General features: G+C 44.7%; 2 protein-coding genes across 2 annotated transcripts; both read left to right on the forward strand.

Moving 5' to 3' along the window:
• Positions 1-2,157: 2,157 nt before the first annotated feature.
• LOC124652748 (40S ribosomal protein S19-like) lies at positions 2,158-3,955 on the forward strand. Its single transcript, XM_047191789.1, has 4 exons — positions 2,158-2,349; positions 3,198-3,288; positions 3,395-3,578; positions 3,678-3,955. The coding sequence occupies exons 1-4, from the start codon at positions 2,236-2,238 to the stop codon at positions 3,748-3,750; spliced, it is 462 nt and encodes a 153-aa protein (XP_047047745.1). The 5' UTR covers positions 2,158-2,235; the 3' UTR covers positions 3,751-3,955.
• Positions 3,956-6,974: 3,019 nt separating this feature from the next.
• On the forward strand, positions 6,975-13,917 carry LOC124651648 (serine/threonine-protein kinase D6PK-like). The gene is made up of 3 exons (XM_047190690.1): positions 6,975-7,087; positions 7,261-8,226; positions 12,798-13,917. Exons 2-3 carry the CDS (start codon positions 7,370-7,372, stop codon positions 13,663-13,665), a joined length of 1,725 nt encoding a protein of 574 aa, XP_047046646.1. The 5' UTR covers positions 6,975-7,087; positions 7,261-7,369; the 3' UTR covers positions 13,666-13,917.
• The last annotated feature ends 4,264 nt before the right edge of the window (positions 13,918-18,181 follow it).

Genomic DNA, 18,181 nt, shown 5'->3' on the forward strand with positions numbered 1-18,181 from the left:
AAGGCAGCTCATGAGATCATTGTATTGAAGTACATGGGGGAGAGAGTACCAACTAGCTACAACTAGAACCCGTAGTCCATGGGGGAACTACTCACGGAGCATGATGGAGGCGGTGGCGTTGATGGAGATGGCTTCCGAGGGCACTTCCCCGTCCGCGCAGGTGCCGGAACAGAGACTTTCGTCCCCGAAACGGAGTTTCGCGATGGCGGCAGCGCCCGGAGTCTTTCTCGGAGTTTCGTCAATTGGTATCGCGTTTTTAGGTCGAAAGGGGTCTTATAGGCGAAGAGGCGGCGCAGAGGGCGCCCGGGGCCTCCTCACCATAGGCCGGCGCGGCCGGGCCCGGGCCCGCGCCGCCTTATGGTGTGGTGGCCCTCCGGCCCGCCTCCGACTCTCCTTCGGTGTTCTGGGGTCTTCTAGGAAAAATAAGATACTCGGGTCTTTGTTTCGTCGAATTCGAGAATATTGCCCGAACGACCTTTCGGGAACCAAAAACAAGCAGAGAACGAGAACCGCACTTCGGCATCTTGTTAATAGGTTATTTACAGAAAACGCATAAAACATTATAAAGTGCGAGCAAAACATGTAGGTATTGTCATAAAACAAGCATGGAACATCATAAATTATAGGTACGTTGGAGACGTATCAAGAGGCCACCGTCTTCCCACCCACCACCATTCTGCCGCCCGGTCGATCTTAGGTTAGGGTGGGGTCGTGGAGGGTACAGACGCACGAGGGAGACGGCGCCTGGGAGGAGGGCCAGGAGGAGGAAGGGACACCGAGGAAATAAAGGGGATAGGACGACAAGTGAGGTGGCTTATTCGTTCCGTGTTAGGAAGGAGCTCCTGATCTTTGTGTGGCCATGACGGCCTAGGCGGGCGAAGGTGTGACCAAAGATGGCGAGGGCGACCACGGTTGTGCGGGATCACGGGGATTTTGCATATTCCTCTCAGGTGGAATACGGCTAGTCAATGTACCCACTCCATCCACAAATAAGTGGACATCTAGCTTTCTAAAAAATCAACAAATAAGTGTACATCTAGACTTCTTGGTATGTTTTTTTTATGTTTATCCCCTAGTGCATGCCTTGATCTCAGCCTCCATTAATTATTTTTGGTTTCTCAATGTTGTTTTATTGGTTACTAGCATGCACAATATTTATTAGCGCCTAAATCAAAGCATCTTCTTGATTAATGAGTAGATTGATTGAAGGAATGAGGGATTTATTTACAAAAAGCTTAAGGTCTCTTGAAAACCGCGCGTGTCCACTTATTTGTGGACGGAGGGAGTAAAATACTAAGACTAGCCACAATGAGAGTATCATAAGTAGTATCATGCATGCCATGTTGGCAAAAATCTGATGTGGCACACCAATTAATGAGGTGAGAGATGAGAGTGGTATCATAATATGATACCGTATCATAACACGTAAAACTAGAAAACTTAATGGCAAACACATCATGTACACACACATTTGCATTGAGATTCTACAAAATATTAAATATGATGATATTATGCATTATGCGGTTAGTATCATAAACTAGTATCATGTGCATGATACTAGTGTATGATACTTTCCATTGTGACTAGTCTAAGTGCAAATCACATTAATACTGGCGGTTAGATTGAGGTTAGTGAGTCTAATCACGTGGTGGTTATTGTTTTGTGTATAACATGTATAGAAATTCTTGTTTGCTCTTTTATTAGTAGTGGAAGTGGACAAATCACTTCTGGTACATCCTTCCACGTATCTGAAACAGGTGCTGAAATCTTTGGTGTAGAAACAAAATTATTTTATATTGAACTCCAACATTATCTACTCATTCGGTCCGTCCATAGCAGCCACGTGTTCCTGTAAACTCAGGGGAGGAATACATGGTGGAATTGAAGAGATTTGTAGTGCTAAATTCTATGGTTGGAGATCTCACCTACGAACAAAAACTTGTAGTGCTGAATTTCCCCTTGTTATGAAGGGTGAAAAGTCTTGCTCGTAGTTTTTTTAGCAGAAGGGAAGCTTTATGTGCAGCATGTCCTACTGTTCATAACCCTAACCCCAGGAGGCCCAATCGGCCCAACCTGCATCACATGGCCCATAACCCATCTCCTCGTCAGTATAAATTCCCTCCGCCCTGCGCTCCCGCACGCCGCCTCCACAAAACCCTAGCCCTCGCAGCCGCAGCGGCGCGCACCCATCTTCCTCCTCCCTGAAGACAGCGGCCTCGCCGGCGAGAGGACAGGATGGCGACCGAGGCACCAGCTGAGACCGCGGCCTCCACGGCGCGCACGGTGAAGGACGTCAACCCCCACGCCTTCGTCAAGGCCTACTCCGCCCACCTCAAGCGCTCCGGCAAGGTAACGCGCCCAGCTCTTTCAGATCCGTCGCTATGGCTGATTCCGGTAGCGTATTAGCTGGAGCAGGCGCCTGCCTTCGGGATCTTGGCGCCATCCCGTCCGATTTGTTTGTGAGGTCGTGTCGAGCCCGTATATTCTGTTCATTCCCGAATAGAATTTCAATCCTACTGTTTCGGTTACTCCAAGTACGTCCGCTTCGGTTGAAATTTCTGATGTTGTGTTGGTAGTATAGTATCTGGATCGCGATTGCTTTGTGAAGTCGTATCCTAGTTGCAATAGATGTAGCAGTGTGGTAGATCGAGTGATCAGACATGGTCATATATTAGTAGATCTCATGGAAATGATTGGAAGAGTCATGTGGCTGACTCTGGGTTCCGTTGTTTATTTTCTTCAACTTTACTTTTGTTGGATTTTTTACTCTGTAGTTTTAGTTTGGTTAGAGTGGTCCGTTTGATGCCTGTCCACTCGTATTTATGAATGGAAATTAGTGTCTGCTTACCTAGTGGTACTTGGCTTTATCTTACAGTTGAATGACAATAATGTCCAATTGAGGTCATTTGCTATAAGATCCATCTCAACAGTATCTCTAGTTCTCTTTGACCCTTCTATTTTTGTGCTGTAAGCATTCCAATTTCCTTAGACATTTAGCATGTCTCCATTAAAGAAAGTCTGCTTAGAAGGTATAGCTGGTTGAGTGGCAAGTACAATGGTACAAGAGATTGAATCTCCCTACATGATTTAAAGTTAGACCACCATTTGGGTTTTGGAGCTTGTTTATGGTAATGTTTTTTTACATTGCTTCCTAGAATTCTGTTCACTGAAATACTCTATGCTTTATGCTCATACAGATGGAGCTTCCGGAGTGGGTTGACATTGTCAAGACTGCAAGGTTCAAGGAGCTCCCACCCTATGATGCTGACTGGTACTACATCAGGGCTGGTTAGTCGACCTGTTTTTTCCCCTCTCTTTTACTATGTTTATTCACGTGTTCAATTGATTTACTGGTCATATGCTAAATTTGATCTGTTGTTCCATGTTGTCACAGCCTCGATGGCAAGGAAGATCTACCTGAGGCAGGGTATTGGGATCGGTGGCTTCCAGAAGATCTATGGTGGACGCCAAAGGAATGGCTCACGCCCCCCGCACTTCTGCAAGAGCAGTGGTGCTGTTTCTCGCAACATCCTCCAGGAGTTGCAGAAGATGGGCATCGTGGATGTCGACCCCAAGGGGTAATGCATCTGCTTTTGTGCTTTCTTCTGTTCGATCATTGCTAGTTCTATCGCTATGCCTGTTGTTTGCTCATCTTATTTGGCTTTGTTCTGTTGCAGTGGAAGGCTCATCACCTCCCAGGGAAGGCGCGATCTTGACCAGGTTGCTGGAACCGTTCCTGCTGAATTCTAAGCGGTTGGAATCCCCTTGATGCAATCATGTTTGGTAGTAGAATTTGGCTACAGTTTTGAACCCTGTGTTATGAGAGAATTTGAAGTAGCATGCATCCAGTTTATGGTACAATGAGATATTGTCTGAGCGTCTAAATTAACTTCCAGTTCTTCTGGGATTATCTTTTGCTTTCGAATTCTTATGATGAAGTTGGATTTTCTCCTTATCTCGTGAATGTTACTTCTGTAATTGTTAATGTAATATTTGTCATGGTCTATTGGTCTTGCTTTAAGTTATGTTTAGACATATTAATTGTTGATCCAAAGATTGTGCAATAGGTCATGTTTACGCTAGGATACTTGAAACATGAGTAATCTGAAAGCCCAAAAATAGTTTTATGTAGAATGTTGAGTGATTGACACCTTACCTGATGTAGATGTACGTGCCTTGAGAAAACGGTGCCAGGATTCTTTAGATAGCTAAGTAGCAACCAGCTGCCTCATTTGGGGTTAGAGCAGGTAGTTTTCCAGGAAGCACATCCGAGAGGGTGATCGTGAATTCGTGATCACTATCTCACTGTTGTTCAGATCCAGGTGATCATTAGTCGAGTTTGCAGGAACGCTGAGGAATCCTAGCAAAATCATGCACCTAGCTTTTGAAACTACCCGATCTCACCAAAACCATGAGGTTTGTTGTTTGATTTTCTAAAATAAAAGGTTTCCAGAGGGCATGATGTGAAAAGTTACTACCAGTATGAACAGATTGTTTATCATAATTGCACATACTCTCAAATGGTTTCTGATGGTTTCTGTGGATTTGGTCCTGTTGTTGTAGGTTTTTGCTCAGTTTTCTCTTAAAAACTGAGCTTAATGAGGCAAATCTTTTACCTCCGTTTTAAAAAATGAAAGAAAATGTCCAATTGTGATCATTGTCTTGTATTGGTCTATTACAGATTTTCACCATACGGTGCCAACATATTGTGCGAATATGCATACTAGGTTCGGAGGATTATTTCACATGGTCATCGTGGCTAGGGGTGGAAACTCGTAGTCATAGTCCATATGATCTGACATCTGTATTCGAGAAATTAAAAAAGGAAGTGGTAATATTCGAATCTGGACTTATGTGAAAATGTGTTAAATATCTGGATCCATTTTACTAAAACAATACAAATATGGTATTATATTTTGAAGCAAATATGAATATGGAAATGGATATATCCATATTCGAATAAGATTATGTTAGCCAATTTTAGCAATTTGACCTCAATATGTCAATTACCTAACCTAGAGAAACTAACAAATTGGTCAAATGTTTTTTTATGTGATTCAAGTTGAAACAACTATGCATTATATCAATATATTTATCTCTCTATCGTTCTATAGTTTTTTTGCGAGAAAAAAACAGAAACTTTATTAAGCAGGAAGGGGGGGGGAATGGTGTTTTGGCACATGGGTGCATATGCTCCCTTTATTTTGAAATGCATGTTACATACATTTTGAAATTTTAAAAAATTGAAACGAAAAATTTGCACGTACATCTTCACGTGCTACGCGCTCACAAAGTCGTTTCATAAAAATCCGACTTATCATGTGACATGTGTAAAAAAGGCAAAATTCAATGCTGAAAATAAGGCTTTTCAGGAGATAAATTTTCTCTTTTTTACACAGACCACAAAACATATTTGTTCCTCGCGAAACTTGACGAACGTACATATATTGTTGAGTTGTACATGTAGAATTTTTTGTCAAAATTTTCCAACATTTTGAAATATAATTTTTTGATACAGGGAGCATATGCACCCGGGAGCCGTATTGAATTTCCGGCAGGAAGGGTTACAAGACGATCATGGTCTAGCACTTGAAGGACATCATCAGGCCCAGAACCTAACCACGTATAGTTGACTCATTATAAGACATGAATCTATTATTTTCTTATATTCGTATCCGCTCCGAATTGAAAAAACATCTGGTCTGTATTCGTATTCGAGTAACATCCACTCCAAATTCGTATTCATTTTGAAAATATGGAAACGGTAAGGGCACTATCCGATCCGTTTCCACCCATCGTGGCCCTTCTTGCACCCCACCTGTTGTCACTGTTGTAGCGCCACAACGAGCGACATTTTGTGCATGGATACTCACCGGTCACCTCACACGTTTGACCTAGTTTCTTGGGGGATGACTCCGAGAGTTGGGTGGAATTTGTAAACTAGAGAGCATGATAGGCAAGTGCTCCGTTCATCTTTTGATATTGTAATATCTTGTTGAACATTGGAGCCTTGACTTGATAGTTGTGAGATTTGGATGAGTGAGGTGATCCTTCTTTTTGTGAACACAGAGGCGATCCTAATAAATGGGAAGGTGCATCCATTGCATTTGTCCATGTGTACTACTACTGGACTTCATATCCAATTTAAAGAGCTCAACAACCGTGTGAGATTTGTTCTTCGGAGTACCTATCCATGCCCACTTTCAAATGCACAGGAAATAGGATATACATTGCTTTCAACGTGTGAATGGACGACCATCAATTGAAGAGGACGGCTGCTTAGTGGCCATCTCCCTTCATACCGGTGGTCACGATTACTATTTGTTTGGATCAATAGATGAAAATAATCATGTCTTGCGATAAATCCTGTTCGGTTTGATCGGATCGGGTGTGCAAGCTAATGATTGGATCTTTTGCTCTTATAAGTGGACAACTTTCACATGGAGAACGAGACGCTAATCCTGACATATAAACCTAGTACTACCTCTGGCCCGAATTACTCGATGCACATCAGAGGTGAAGCAAGGTCAATTAACCTCATGGTCTGCGCCAAGTAAACGAGGCCGGAGGGAGTACAAAATTTTAGAGCCCATTCACACAAATCATTAATCGAGCTACTATGTTCAATTCGTATTTCTTTTTCCCGAGAAAAGGTTATTATATCAACAAATTACACGGTGGCCCGAAGGTGCTCGTTCCAACGGGTAATCACAAATTAGGTGCTCCTTAAAATAGAAAATTGTATCCAGTCAAATGGGAAGAGTGTTTTTTTTTCTGCGAGGCAAGGAAAATGTATATATCATCAGGATGAAAAGTGTCAAAGATCTAGTCAACTGAAGGAGGAACACTTCACTGAAACCTGGCAAGTGGTTCTGCCTGGCACACTCAATCCGTTTTTCATCTAGGATTCTCTCCTTTATTTCGTTTTTTCCTGTTAGGTTTCTCTCATTTATTTTCATTTCGTCCTCCCCCAACGCTGCCAGCCCAGCCAACCTCTCCCCGCAGGAAGCGCCCCCTCTCGATCTCCTCCCCCTAACCATTGGCGGCGGCCGGCCGCGGCGAGCTCCCACGGCGCGACGGCTGACCAGTAAGCACCACCGTACCCTCCTCCCCACCCTCCGCTCGGTTCCTCCCGGTCTCAGCCAGATCCGTCCGGCCGATAATTCGGCAATTATTGGTTCCCCGATTCGTCGGTTCCTCAGTCGACTGACCCATATCGTTCCCCCGCGAGTCTAATTCGGGACAAAATCCTTGTTGCAGGTCTCGATTCCATCACTCCGGCGGTTGACTGACCGGCCGATCGCGGCGCCGATGGCGGGACGGCCACGGTGGTGACCGTTACGGAGTTCTTGGTGGGCTCCTTGCCGCGATGGCATCCAAGACCGCTGCTGAAACACTCGCCGACAAGCAATGCACCAAGGCCCTCGCCGAGTCCTCCGAGGCCGCGCCTTCTGCGTGCCAGCCCCAGGAGCGAACTGGCGGAGCAGGCAAATCGGGGCCTGCTTCGCCGATAGCGGTTCCGCCGCCGGGCGATGTGGCCACGTCCAGTGGAGTCAAAGAAGACGATAAAGGCTGCAGCTCCGTTGACGGGTGTGTCAAACTGGACTGCGACGAGGACGCCGAGAAGAGCTCGATGCGGGGCAGCGTCAAGGACAGCTCGGTCTCCGCCAAGTTCAGCGACGGGACGAGCAGCCTGACGAAGGCGAGCGGGAGCACCAAGGTCAGCGGCCACGCCGACTTCGTCCCGAGCGGGAAGAGCAGCGTCTACCGGCCCAGCGCCGGCAGCGACGTGAGCGACGACAGCACCTGCAGCAGCATCTGCAGCAGCGCGAGCAAGCCTCACAAGTCGAACGACTCGAGGTGGGAGGCGATCCAGGCCGTCCGGACCAAGGAAGGCTCGCTGGGGCTGAGCCATTTCAGGCTGCTCAAGAGGCTTGGCTGCGGCGACATCGGCAGCGTCTATTTGTCGGAGCTTAGTGGCACGAAATGCTACTTCGCGATGAAGATTATGGACAAGGCGTCTCTTGCTGGCCGCAAGAAGCTTCTGAGGGCCCAGACTGAGAGGGAGATTCTGCAGTGCTTGGACCATCCGTTTCTTCCAACTCTGTACACCCACTTCGAGACGGATAAATTCTCGTGCTTGGTGATGGAGTTTTGCCCTGGAGGAGACCTGCATACTCTAAGGCAGAAGCAGCCTGGGAAGTTTTTTCCTGAACAAGCTGCCAAGTAAGTGTCTTCGTTCTATGTTTTATTTTGCTGATAGCTATATTTAGCATTCATGATCCACCACCGTTCATGCTTATTTCTTTCATTATATAGCACCCAGGTGTGTACTAATGCAACCGGTTTGGTACTTGGATATATCGAAAATTTGGTGTCAAATTATACCTTTCATCTGTTCACTTGGACAAGATGATATCACCGTCGTCTCTCATATGCTTTTTGCTCTCTACCTGTTTGTATACTTATTTGATAGCATTCATATTAAACTTTTAGATTGTAAAATCAAGTTCGTGGGGTGTGTTTGGTTTGAAACCAAGATTGCCCTACCAAACATTTGGCTATCTGATTTTTTTGCCAAGGTTTCTGTGCCCATGAGTTAGCCAGCTTTCGCTAAAAAGTTGAACTAGAGTTGGTAAGGAGCCATTGACATGCCAAATAATTGGCAACCATCCAAACAAGGACCAAAGTTTTGGTCATAGCAAAAAAAACTTTAGTTAGGTATATTTTGGCCACAAACCAAAATGCTTATCAGAATACCTTTTTGCCACACAGGCTAGCACTGATGCTTATTTTAAAGGATGAGCGCCTGATTAGGCATGCATGCTTAGGAGGTGCTTGTGCATTTAAATAGCAATAATTAATACATAATAAATCATCTAAGCACCTACAGAATGCGTCCTTGCATTGGTGGAGTTGCATATAGGTGCTTAATGGTGTGGCAATATTCTTTCTCATTGAGCACTCACACATAAGCACCTTGCATTGTACATGCCCTTAGCTCATACATGTTGAAAATCTTGTTCAAATGCTGATAAATGCTTTTGGTTTCATGGATCATATGTGGTCCTCTTGTATTTTATTAAGTTTATCAGTATCATGCATTTTTTGTCTGGGCTCTCTATGATTAACAACTATCTTTGATTTTCTATTCTTCTGGAGCTTTTCTGTTACTGTTAGCAAGGTTTGTTGGAAATTAGTATTGCTTCTGTTGCTGAATTGAGTGTCATTTTGGAATTTGAAGAACATATTGTTCAGAACAATTTCACATCTTAAATTCTTGATGATCACAACTGAGTAGTTCGATAGTCACGTATTATCTGTCGTTGGTAGTAGACATGTAAGCACTAGAAGTGGTAGTGATGCTGTTGTTAAACCAAATTGTCTGGAGCTCCTCTAATGGACATGCGTCTGTAGTATAGATGTCACCGCTTTACCTGTAGGTTCTTAGACTAACGGGATTCTACCTGTTAAATATGGCATGATTAGGGTGTAAGCATTTATCCTTGACCAACTGTGGTTGGATTATCTGGGTGGTCAACCAAATCATGCATTCACACTAGCACTTTGTCTTCTGAACCAGGTATTTTCTCTAGAAAGTTGTAACTTGTAGGCACTAAAATAAATGCTTTGTATGTCCTAGGGGTGGAAACGGATCGGATGTGGATCGGATAGTACCCTTCCCATACCCGTTTTCATATTTTCAAAACGAATACATATGGATGTTGTCGAATACGAATGTGGAGTGGATGTTCCTGGAATATGAATGCGGAGCAGATGTTTTCTCAATGCGGAACAGATATGAGTAATGAAATAATAGACCCTTATCTTATTGTGAGTCAACTATCTAATGATATAATACACAATAGTTTGTTTGATGTTCCATAGAAGAATAAATTTGACCACTTTGTTTGTATTTTTGGTTGAATAATTGGCATATCAGGATAGAATTACCAAAATAGGCTAACATGATTTTATTCGGATACGGATATATGTTCCATATCTACATTTGGTTCAAAATCCAATACCACATTTGTTTGTGTATTTATAAAACGAATCCGTTTTTTTTTGAGAAAACGCAAAAGTCTTTTGCATTTCATTTCATTGGAAAGGAGTTCGGTACAAAACTCTGCGGTAAGATGGCTCGCAGGCCTAGGGCTCCGGCACGTGCCCAGAGGGTGGCCTTGTCTCTGATCCGGGCAACCTGTGTAGTGGTCGATGGTTGGGCATTCTCAAAGACGCAGCTGTCGTGATGCTTCCAAATCATCCGGATATTTACCGCATCCATTTTAATGTTCGTCCGGATTCAGATATTACCATGACCATTTTCGATTTCCCGAATACGAATATCGGATAAGTCGAATTATCCACTACCAGTTCCCACCCCTATTTGTTTTTTTCTGAGAAAACGCAAAAAGCCTTTGCTTTTCTTTTCATTGAAAATAGAGAGTTTGTTGTTACATGCCTCCTAAGAGGTTAAGGTTCCGAATACAAATTACAATTTAGTGAACATCCCAGGTCAGCGGCAGGAAGACACGCAGGCCTGGCGCTCCGGCTCGAGCCCAAAGGGCAGCTTCATCCTTGATATTGGCGACGACATTGTTGACGGAGGGTTGAGCTCCATTGAACACACAGTCATTGCGTTGTTTCCAAATCAGCCAAGGGGTCAGAAGCGTGATGGAGGCGAGACTTTTGCGAAGAGTTTTGGGCGTCGCCTGCTTGGCCTGGCACCACCATCTCTGGAGCGTGTCGTCATGCTCTGGCGGCCTATTTGTAACTACCTATATCATTGATTTGGGAACCTTAATCTATTAAAAAAATCCCATCATACATCCATGTCCAATATCTAGTTACATGGGCCTTAAGATGCACATCTATAGGGATTACTTTTGTGATAGGAAGTGTGATATTGGATAGAGTTATTTATGGCAATGTGCTAGAAGTGAAACATTCATCGGTTGGCTATTTTGTTCATGAGTGTGTTGGAGTCGTAGTTTAAAAAACTGGTCCGGTGACCAAACTGGTAAGGCTGTCTGTTCAGGTTTTTACCGGTCGGACCGCCGGTTCACTGTCTGTTCTTTAAGAAAAAAAATGTTTTTGCTAATAAGTATTAATAGATAAATACATATGCAAAAATATGGTAGCATATCTAGACTTAGAATATGCAAGAATTCACATAACAAGTTGCAAATATTCTCAAATGGCAATGACATGGCTAGAATTTAAGCCAAATTCCAACTTTCCAAATCCCAACAGCGTGGTGTCTCAGACGTGCACTGCTCACCGACATTAGAATATGATTATAGGAAGTACAACAACCATTACCTAATCTCTAGTCTGAATCTGTATCATAAAAATATTCTCTGCTAGCGTGTCTAATATAATTACACGATTATATGAAGTACAACTAACTGAGAACATGACTAGGTTGGAAAGTTTTTACTCCCAGCATGTTGAATAAATTACAATAGAAGTTTGACCATCCACATAAAACAACCGCAGCTTAGTTGGTTATCTGCTCCTCCCAGACGTGCACTTGCATGCTCAAGCTGCAGGGTTCGAGTTCCACCCGAGGCAATTAAAATTTTCCAACACTAGGATGGAGCCAGTTGGACCGGTGTCCGGTTTAGTGCGTAAACCTGGCGGTTGGACCGTGGTTTACCTGGTTTATTCTGTCTCGCTGGCGCAGATGGTCCAGTGTGCTTAAAGGACCGCTGGAGCCTCCGGTTCTGGGATTTTTCCGGTTGAACCAGTGGTCTGGTCCGGTTTCCTATGGCTAGAGTGTGTGGATTATGGAGTTTACTTCACCATCTTGGTTATGGAACTTTGGCTCAAGGATTACACGTCACAACTTGTCGCTCGGGTACCGACAAGCTGACAAGTCATGACAAGTCTTAACAAGGGATAGACAAGTCGATATGTATTGACCTGTAACTACTAAAAAATATACAGTAACTATTCTACTTACTGTACTAAATTTTGAGGGCATGGGGAGTGGAGAGGAACCTGATACTGTGACAAATGCGTCCAGCGGGCAGGCCCTTCGCTTCTCCACGAGCCAGCAGCCTACAATCAAATAAGAGGAGGCGGCGGCAAGCCGGCGGTGGCCAGGTGAGGGGCGGCGAGAGGGGAGTGTCCAGGTGAGGGGCGGCGGCTGGGTGGGAGCCTGGGAGGGCACGATCTGTTTAGATAGGGTTTCACAGGACGCGATGGGCTTTTTATTTTCCAGCCCACAACTTGTCGCTCGACCTCTCGAGAGAGACAAGCCGTGATTAGTTGTTGACTTGTCAACTTGTCGATCAAGAAGTTTAACTTGTCGTGTTGCTCCAGCTTATCGACAGTCAAGTTGCGACCTGTAGACAAGTCACAACTTGTCGAACGACACTTAATCCTTGCTTTGACTCTGCTTTTTGTTCTGATCTGTCCATTTAATCAAGCTTGCCTTGGAGAGTGAACATAACATACCTCATACCTGGCATACCTTTGTCTGAGCAAGGGCATATCAATTTAGTCAGACAAAAACAATACCTTCAGCACATCTGGAGCATTTTTGGTCCACTATCTGAATTCTTGTATCATTTTTGTCTGTTTCTTGTACTGCTTGCGGAGTTACTTCTGTACCCACGTAAATTACTTACTTCAGTTTAGTTTACCCGCTGTTTCCATGTTCTTCACTTGTGGAACTGACTTAGATATTGGATACAAATTTACACAAGTGAAGAACATATCCTCATTAAGTAGGTACTAGCACACACTGTTAAGCGTAAAAACTCATGATTTCTTTAAAATATGTGCAGGTTTTATGTAGCAGAGGTGCTTCTTGCTCTAGAGTACCTACACATGCTCGGTATCATATATCGGGACCTCAAGCCAGAGAATGTTCTTGTGAGAGAAGATGGCCACATTATGCTGTCGGATTTTGATTTGTCCCTCCGCTGTGATGTGAGCCCTACACTTCTTAAATCTTCCAACCCTGGTGTAGATCCTAACCTAAAGAGCAATCCAGCTTATTGTGTACAGCCCGTGTGTATTGAGCCAGCCTGTATTCAGCCCGCTTGTGTTACAACAACCACATGCTTCTCGCCTCGATTTTTCTCATCCAAGTCCAAGAGGGAGAAGAAGGAAAAGAAAGCAAAGGCAGACATTGCAAGTCAAGTCAGACCACTCCCTGAGCTTGTTGCAGAGCCCACAGATGCAAGGTCTATGTCATTTGTTGGCACCCATGAGTACTTGGCACCTGAGATCATAAAGGGCGAGGGGCATGGGAGCGCTGTCGACTGGTGGACCTTTGGCATATTCTTGTATGAACTTCTTTACGGAAAGACCCCGTTCAAAGGTTCAGGGAACAGGGCAACACTATTCAATGTTGTCGGACAGCCCCTCAGGTTCCCAGAATCGCCTGTTGTGGGTTTTGCGGCAAGGGATCTTATAAGAGGATTGCTCATCAAGGAGCCACAGCATCGATTGGCGTACAAGCGTGGAGCCACAGAAATAAAGCAGCACCCCTTCTTTGAAGGTGTTAACTGGGCATTGATAAGGTGTGCTACTCCTCCAGATATCCCCAAGCCAGTTGAGATCCCTCGTCCGGTAGCCTCCACAAGTCAAAAGGCAACGCCATCATCCGAGAAAGCTCCAGACAGTTATCTTGAATTTGATTTCTTTTAGTGGATTCTTCCAAGACAATTTTATGTGCAAGCTGTAAAGTCCTTTTTTTTTTCTCCAAGACATTTTTTCTGGATTCTAATAACCTGATATGTAGATGTCATATGTTCCTAGTGCTATTCTTAAGTTTCATTTGCAGTTCATTTCACCTCATCACATTAGATGGGAGCCTCTATCAGGTGGATGTTGTAATATCCTTCATCAATCACTGAGAAGTAGGTTCTCTTTTTTTAATACAAATAAGTGTTTATGTTCCATGTCCAACTATGAAGTTGGAAGGTATATTTGGTGTACTGGAAGGTGCTCATACATTGATGTGGTAAACATCATTGGAGCAGTTGCATATAGTACATGCTCTCGAAATAGGCCTGAATTCCTCTAAGCTGCTGCAAGTCTTTATGGTGTTTGAACAGGAGAGAAACCTAAAATATTGCAGTTCCAGTGATAATGCTCGATAGAATGTTCCTGTTCAGTTTGGACGCTGTTAGTAGAGGTATCTGATATGCACAAAATTGTTATGCTGCAACGAGTTACTTGCTAAACTGTCGATTGAATTTCCCTCCGGATCACATGAATGTTTGTTTTTGGATCAGCAGTCATCACTTCAGTTAGAGTTCTCAGATGTCTTTCCCAACCACTATAAATTAAACATTAGTATTAGTATGATGTTGAAGAATTACTACTGAGGCCTACTCTGTTGGAGTTCACGTACAAATCATGTCCTGGGTTCCAAGTATATGTCTTTCATTTTGTTGTGCTTCTGGAGCACATGTCTGCAGGTGCAGATTAATGATATCAAGCTTCTTGTATAATCTGAATGTAGCAAACAAGAAGGGTGAGGAAGGAGCGCTTAAGAACGATAGGAATGAGAGGCATCGGAAATACCAAACCATGGTTCCACCTAAGTTCTCAACACAAGAGGTGAAGAACAACTAGTTAGGCTTTCCTCTATGTACTCATTCCCACTGCTCTTAGGCCCTCTCTTTCTTCCTCTTCCTAGCTCGTTTCTTGTAGATCTCGCATCGAATGTGCACACATACATTTGGTTTCCAACCTAAAGTAATGAGCAAGATAAAAAGGAAGAGGAAGGAGTGCTTAAGAACAATAGGAATGAGAGGCATTGGGAAACAACAAACTATGTTCTCACCTCAATTCATAGGTGAAAACTAAGCAAGTTAGGCTTCCTCCATGTTCCCACTCCAACTGCTCTTATGCCCTCTTTTCTTCCTCTTCCGGACTCGCCTTTAAAATCTCACGATAATCTAAATATGTGCACACATGTCTATGGTTTCTCCATCAAAGCTTGCACATAAGCCAAAAGGAAGAGGAAGGGGTGCACAAGAACTGTAGGAATGGGAGGCATCAGAAAAGCACCAAAACTAATATTTGCACCTCCAACACTAAAGGTGGAAACAAACAAGTTGGTCTTTCCTCCATGTTCCCATTCCTAGTGCTCTTGAGCTCTCTCTTCCTCTTCCTGGTTTATTCTTAGTACTTACAAATCTGAGGAAAAAACTCTCAAACAGCAATCTTGAATTGATGGAGAAAGTGTTTCAGCTTTGTGGTATATATAGGATGTGCAGGGTACTTTGTAGAGAACCTTAGGGGAGGAAGAAATGAAGGCACCCATTTCATGTGGCACCATTGTACAATCAATGAAAGTGGAGATACATATCACCGGGTCATGTCCTATTGTCATAGAATGTTAATTTAAAGCACGTGCATAGACATCGTCTGCTTGATCACCAATATCTGTAATCTAATAGTGCCAACCTGTGCATTTATGCAATACGAAAATAGGTAGTTGGAATTATGAACTAAAACTAATATGAACCTAGAGAACTTAAGGTCTCTAATTTCTTTTTTAATAAAGGGGATATATTAATATATGAAGATACTAATTATGCATAGCCTACGCAATAGTGCAATACCATAATTGTAGTACGAATGTACACATCCAAGAAAAAAGAAGAAGCTAAAAAAGAAAAATCCTGCTATACTATTCCAGTCTTTGTAGCAGCACAAACACCACCAAGACAACGCCTGAAATCCAAGTTCTCCAAAAGCAATGCCTCTAAAAAGAAAACAATGCACAAGCGCCGTCATTGCTCAATCATAGATCTTAGGTTTTCACTCTGAAGAAAGTCTCCGCTCTATCTAGGCACAACCAATCAAGTCTAGACTTTGAATTTTCACCCTGAAAGGTAAGACATTGAACTTTCCCTATGCTACCACCCCCACTTGCGTACCGCTGCTACGAAGCCCGAATCACCAAGCAAGTTCCTCATCGCCGCAAAGACTTGAACCACCATTCCTAGTCCTCAAATCACGGATTCCATGCCATTCTCCGCCTCTGACTTCACCATGGAACTAAAAGACATGTCTCATGATAGCAACATATAGAAAAACTTTACGTCGCTCCCTCATGAAACCAAACGGCCGAAAAAAACATGGGTACGCATGAACAAATCCCATCCGATCCAGCAATATCCACACATGAGGTGCCCAAAGGAGTTCGCCGACGGAGCCTTCCGGAACTCAATACTTCAACCAGATCAAAGAGGACAAGCATCCATCGCATGTCTTCCTCTTGGCGCGAGAGGAACCCTATGACCACCGCCTTTATACGAACTAGGCCTGCAGGCAACAGTCAGCAGAGCCACCCCATGTCAACCGCACCGAGCGGAGACCACGAGCATAGCCAGGCACAAATCACGTTGGGAGGCCAAGCCCGCCCACTCCCGACCAAGTTTGGCCGCTAATTTCCCACAGGTCACCGACATGGACGATCTTGGGATGCGCTGCCATGCCAAGATCTCATCGAGACTCCATGGTCGAGCACCACCAAGCAGATGGTCGGAACGCCTCCAGGCCCGACCCCGCGCTTCCCCAACAGCCGCAAAGGCCGCCATAGACGAGTAGATTAGGAGGGCTGCCGCCCTAGGTCCAAGCCACCTCGCGCCGCCACTAGAGGAGACAGCCTCACCGCCGCCATCCGCGGTACGGGCCTAGCCCAGCTGCCTCCTCCGGCGGAGGAAAGAGGGGAGGGGTGGGGAGGGTGGCGACGATGATTTCTAGGGTTTCCCCCATGCCTCCCGACCTCTAAATAAGCTAAGAAATATTAAGAAACAAGGGAAGAAGAACATTCCAATGAAAATTTTGGTATAAGATGTACTTCAAACACCAATAATAAAAAAATGACTAGGAATAGGAACATGGAGGAATGCCCATTTTTTTAGATCATGCTTTCACCTCGACGCCATCTACCGTCACTGAGCACGATATTGTGAAGTTTAAGCGTCTACTTGCTAAAACATGTTCTTCTAGATGTATTACAGGCTCAATGACTTGCTTCAAGCGTTGAGTGACCATCATCTACATAGTTAGGTACATCCTCGTGGATCCTAGATTCTCGAACTTCCTTTCACATGTCTTTTTTTTTGCGAGAAACCACTGATTATATTAAACTCCAGAAATTACAGAAAGACACCCCATAAAGAAAGAAATAGCACATAGGTCCTTCTGCAACACAGTGACGACGGCAAGGAACCAGACGTATCGGCGACGCGCCGCCCGCTGCATCTTCCAAACCTTGGAACGAAGATGATCCCCCACGGACAGGAAGTTGCCGAAACTCGAACTCCGGAGAGCCTCCATCCTTCGCCAAGCCAGCACCACCGCCGGACTCCACCACCAGCAGCTTCGGTTTCTTGATCTGGATCCGCCGCTCCGGGATCCAGCCAGGGAACAAGCGCGCACGGCGGCCACCCAGGACCGCGAGCACGGGGAAGACGCCTGCTTGATGCCGAAGCTCCGAAGAACGCCCGCACCGGAGAGGAAGAAGATGACCCAAAAACGCCAACCGCCGATGCCTCCGCCTCCACGACGCCGCCGACAAGCACCCTACTCAAGCCTACACTATATACACGACGAGATCCTGGGTTCCCCCACCCTCCCGCCGCCGGAGCGGCCGGCGGAGGGAAGGGGAACCAGCAAATCGACGCCGGCGAGGTGGTTTGACTAGGAGATCCCAAGAAATCGCCTCCGGCACTGTAGCGGGGGAGGAGACGGGTCCAAGGTCCCCTCCTTTCACATGTCTTCTAATTCTTTCGCCTCGTCCTCTCTTAGATATCTCAATTTTCCTATTAATGTTCTTAGTGCCGATGGTACTCTATTGCTAGTCGGGCACTCTTTTTGCTTCGTTTTATTTTTCTCATGTTCGGGGCGTTATCATGAACCTATTTTTTCTAGCCAACCTACTGATTCTGGTTTTCGCGCCATTCATGACACTGATTTTTGCCCTATCCAGGATCATCGCACGAAGGCTCTGGTTGGGGATGGCCCTCTCCGCCATGACTCTCAGGGACTTTGGGATTTAGAATGACTCCATGTTCCTTGCCTTGCCCCCACACTCTCTAGTTCATTTGCTTTCGCCGCTTCATCTACCAACTCTTTCCAACAGTGGTATCATCGATTTGGTCACCTTTTAGTTCTCATCTATCGACTTTAGTTAGTCGTG

The sequence above is a fragment of the Lolium rigidum genome, chromosome 5, assembly GCF_022539505.1.
Source record: "Lolium rigidum isolate FL_2022 chromosome 5, APGP_CSIRO_Lrig_0.1, whole genome shotgun sequence".
Classification (NCBI taxonomy): domain Eukaryota; kingdom Viridiplantae; phylum Streptophyta; class Magnoliopsida; order Poales; family Poaceae; genus Lolium; species Lolium rigidum.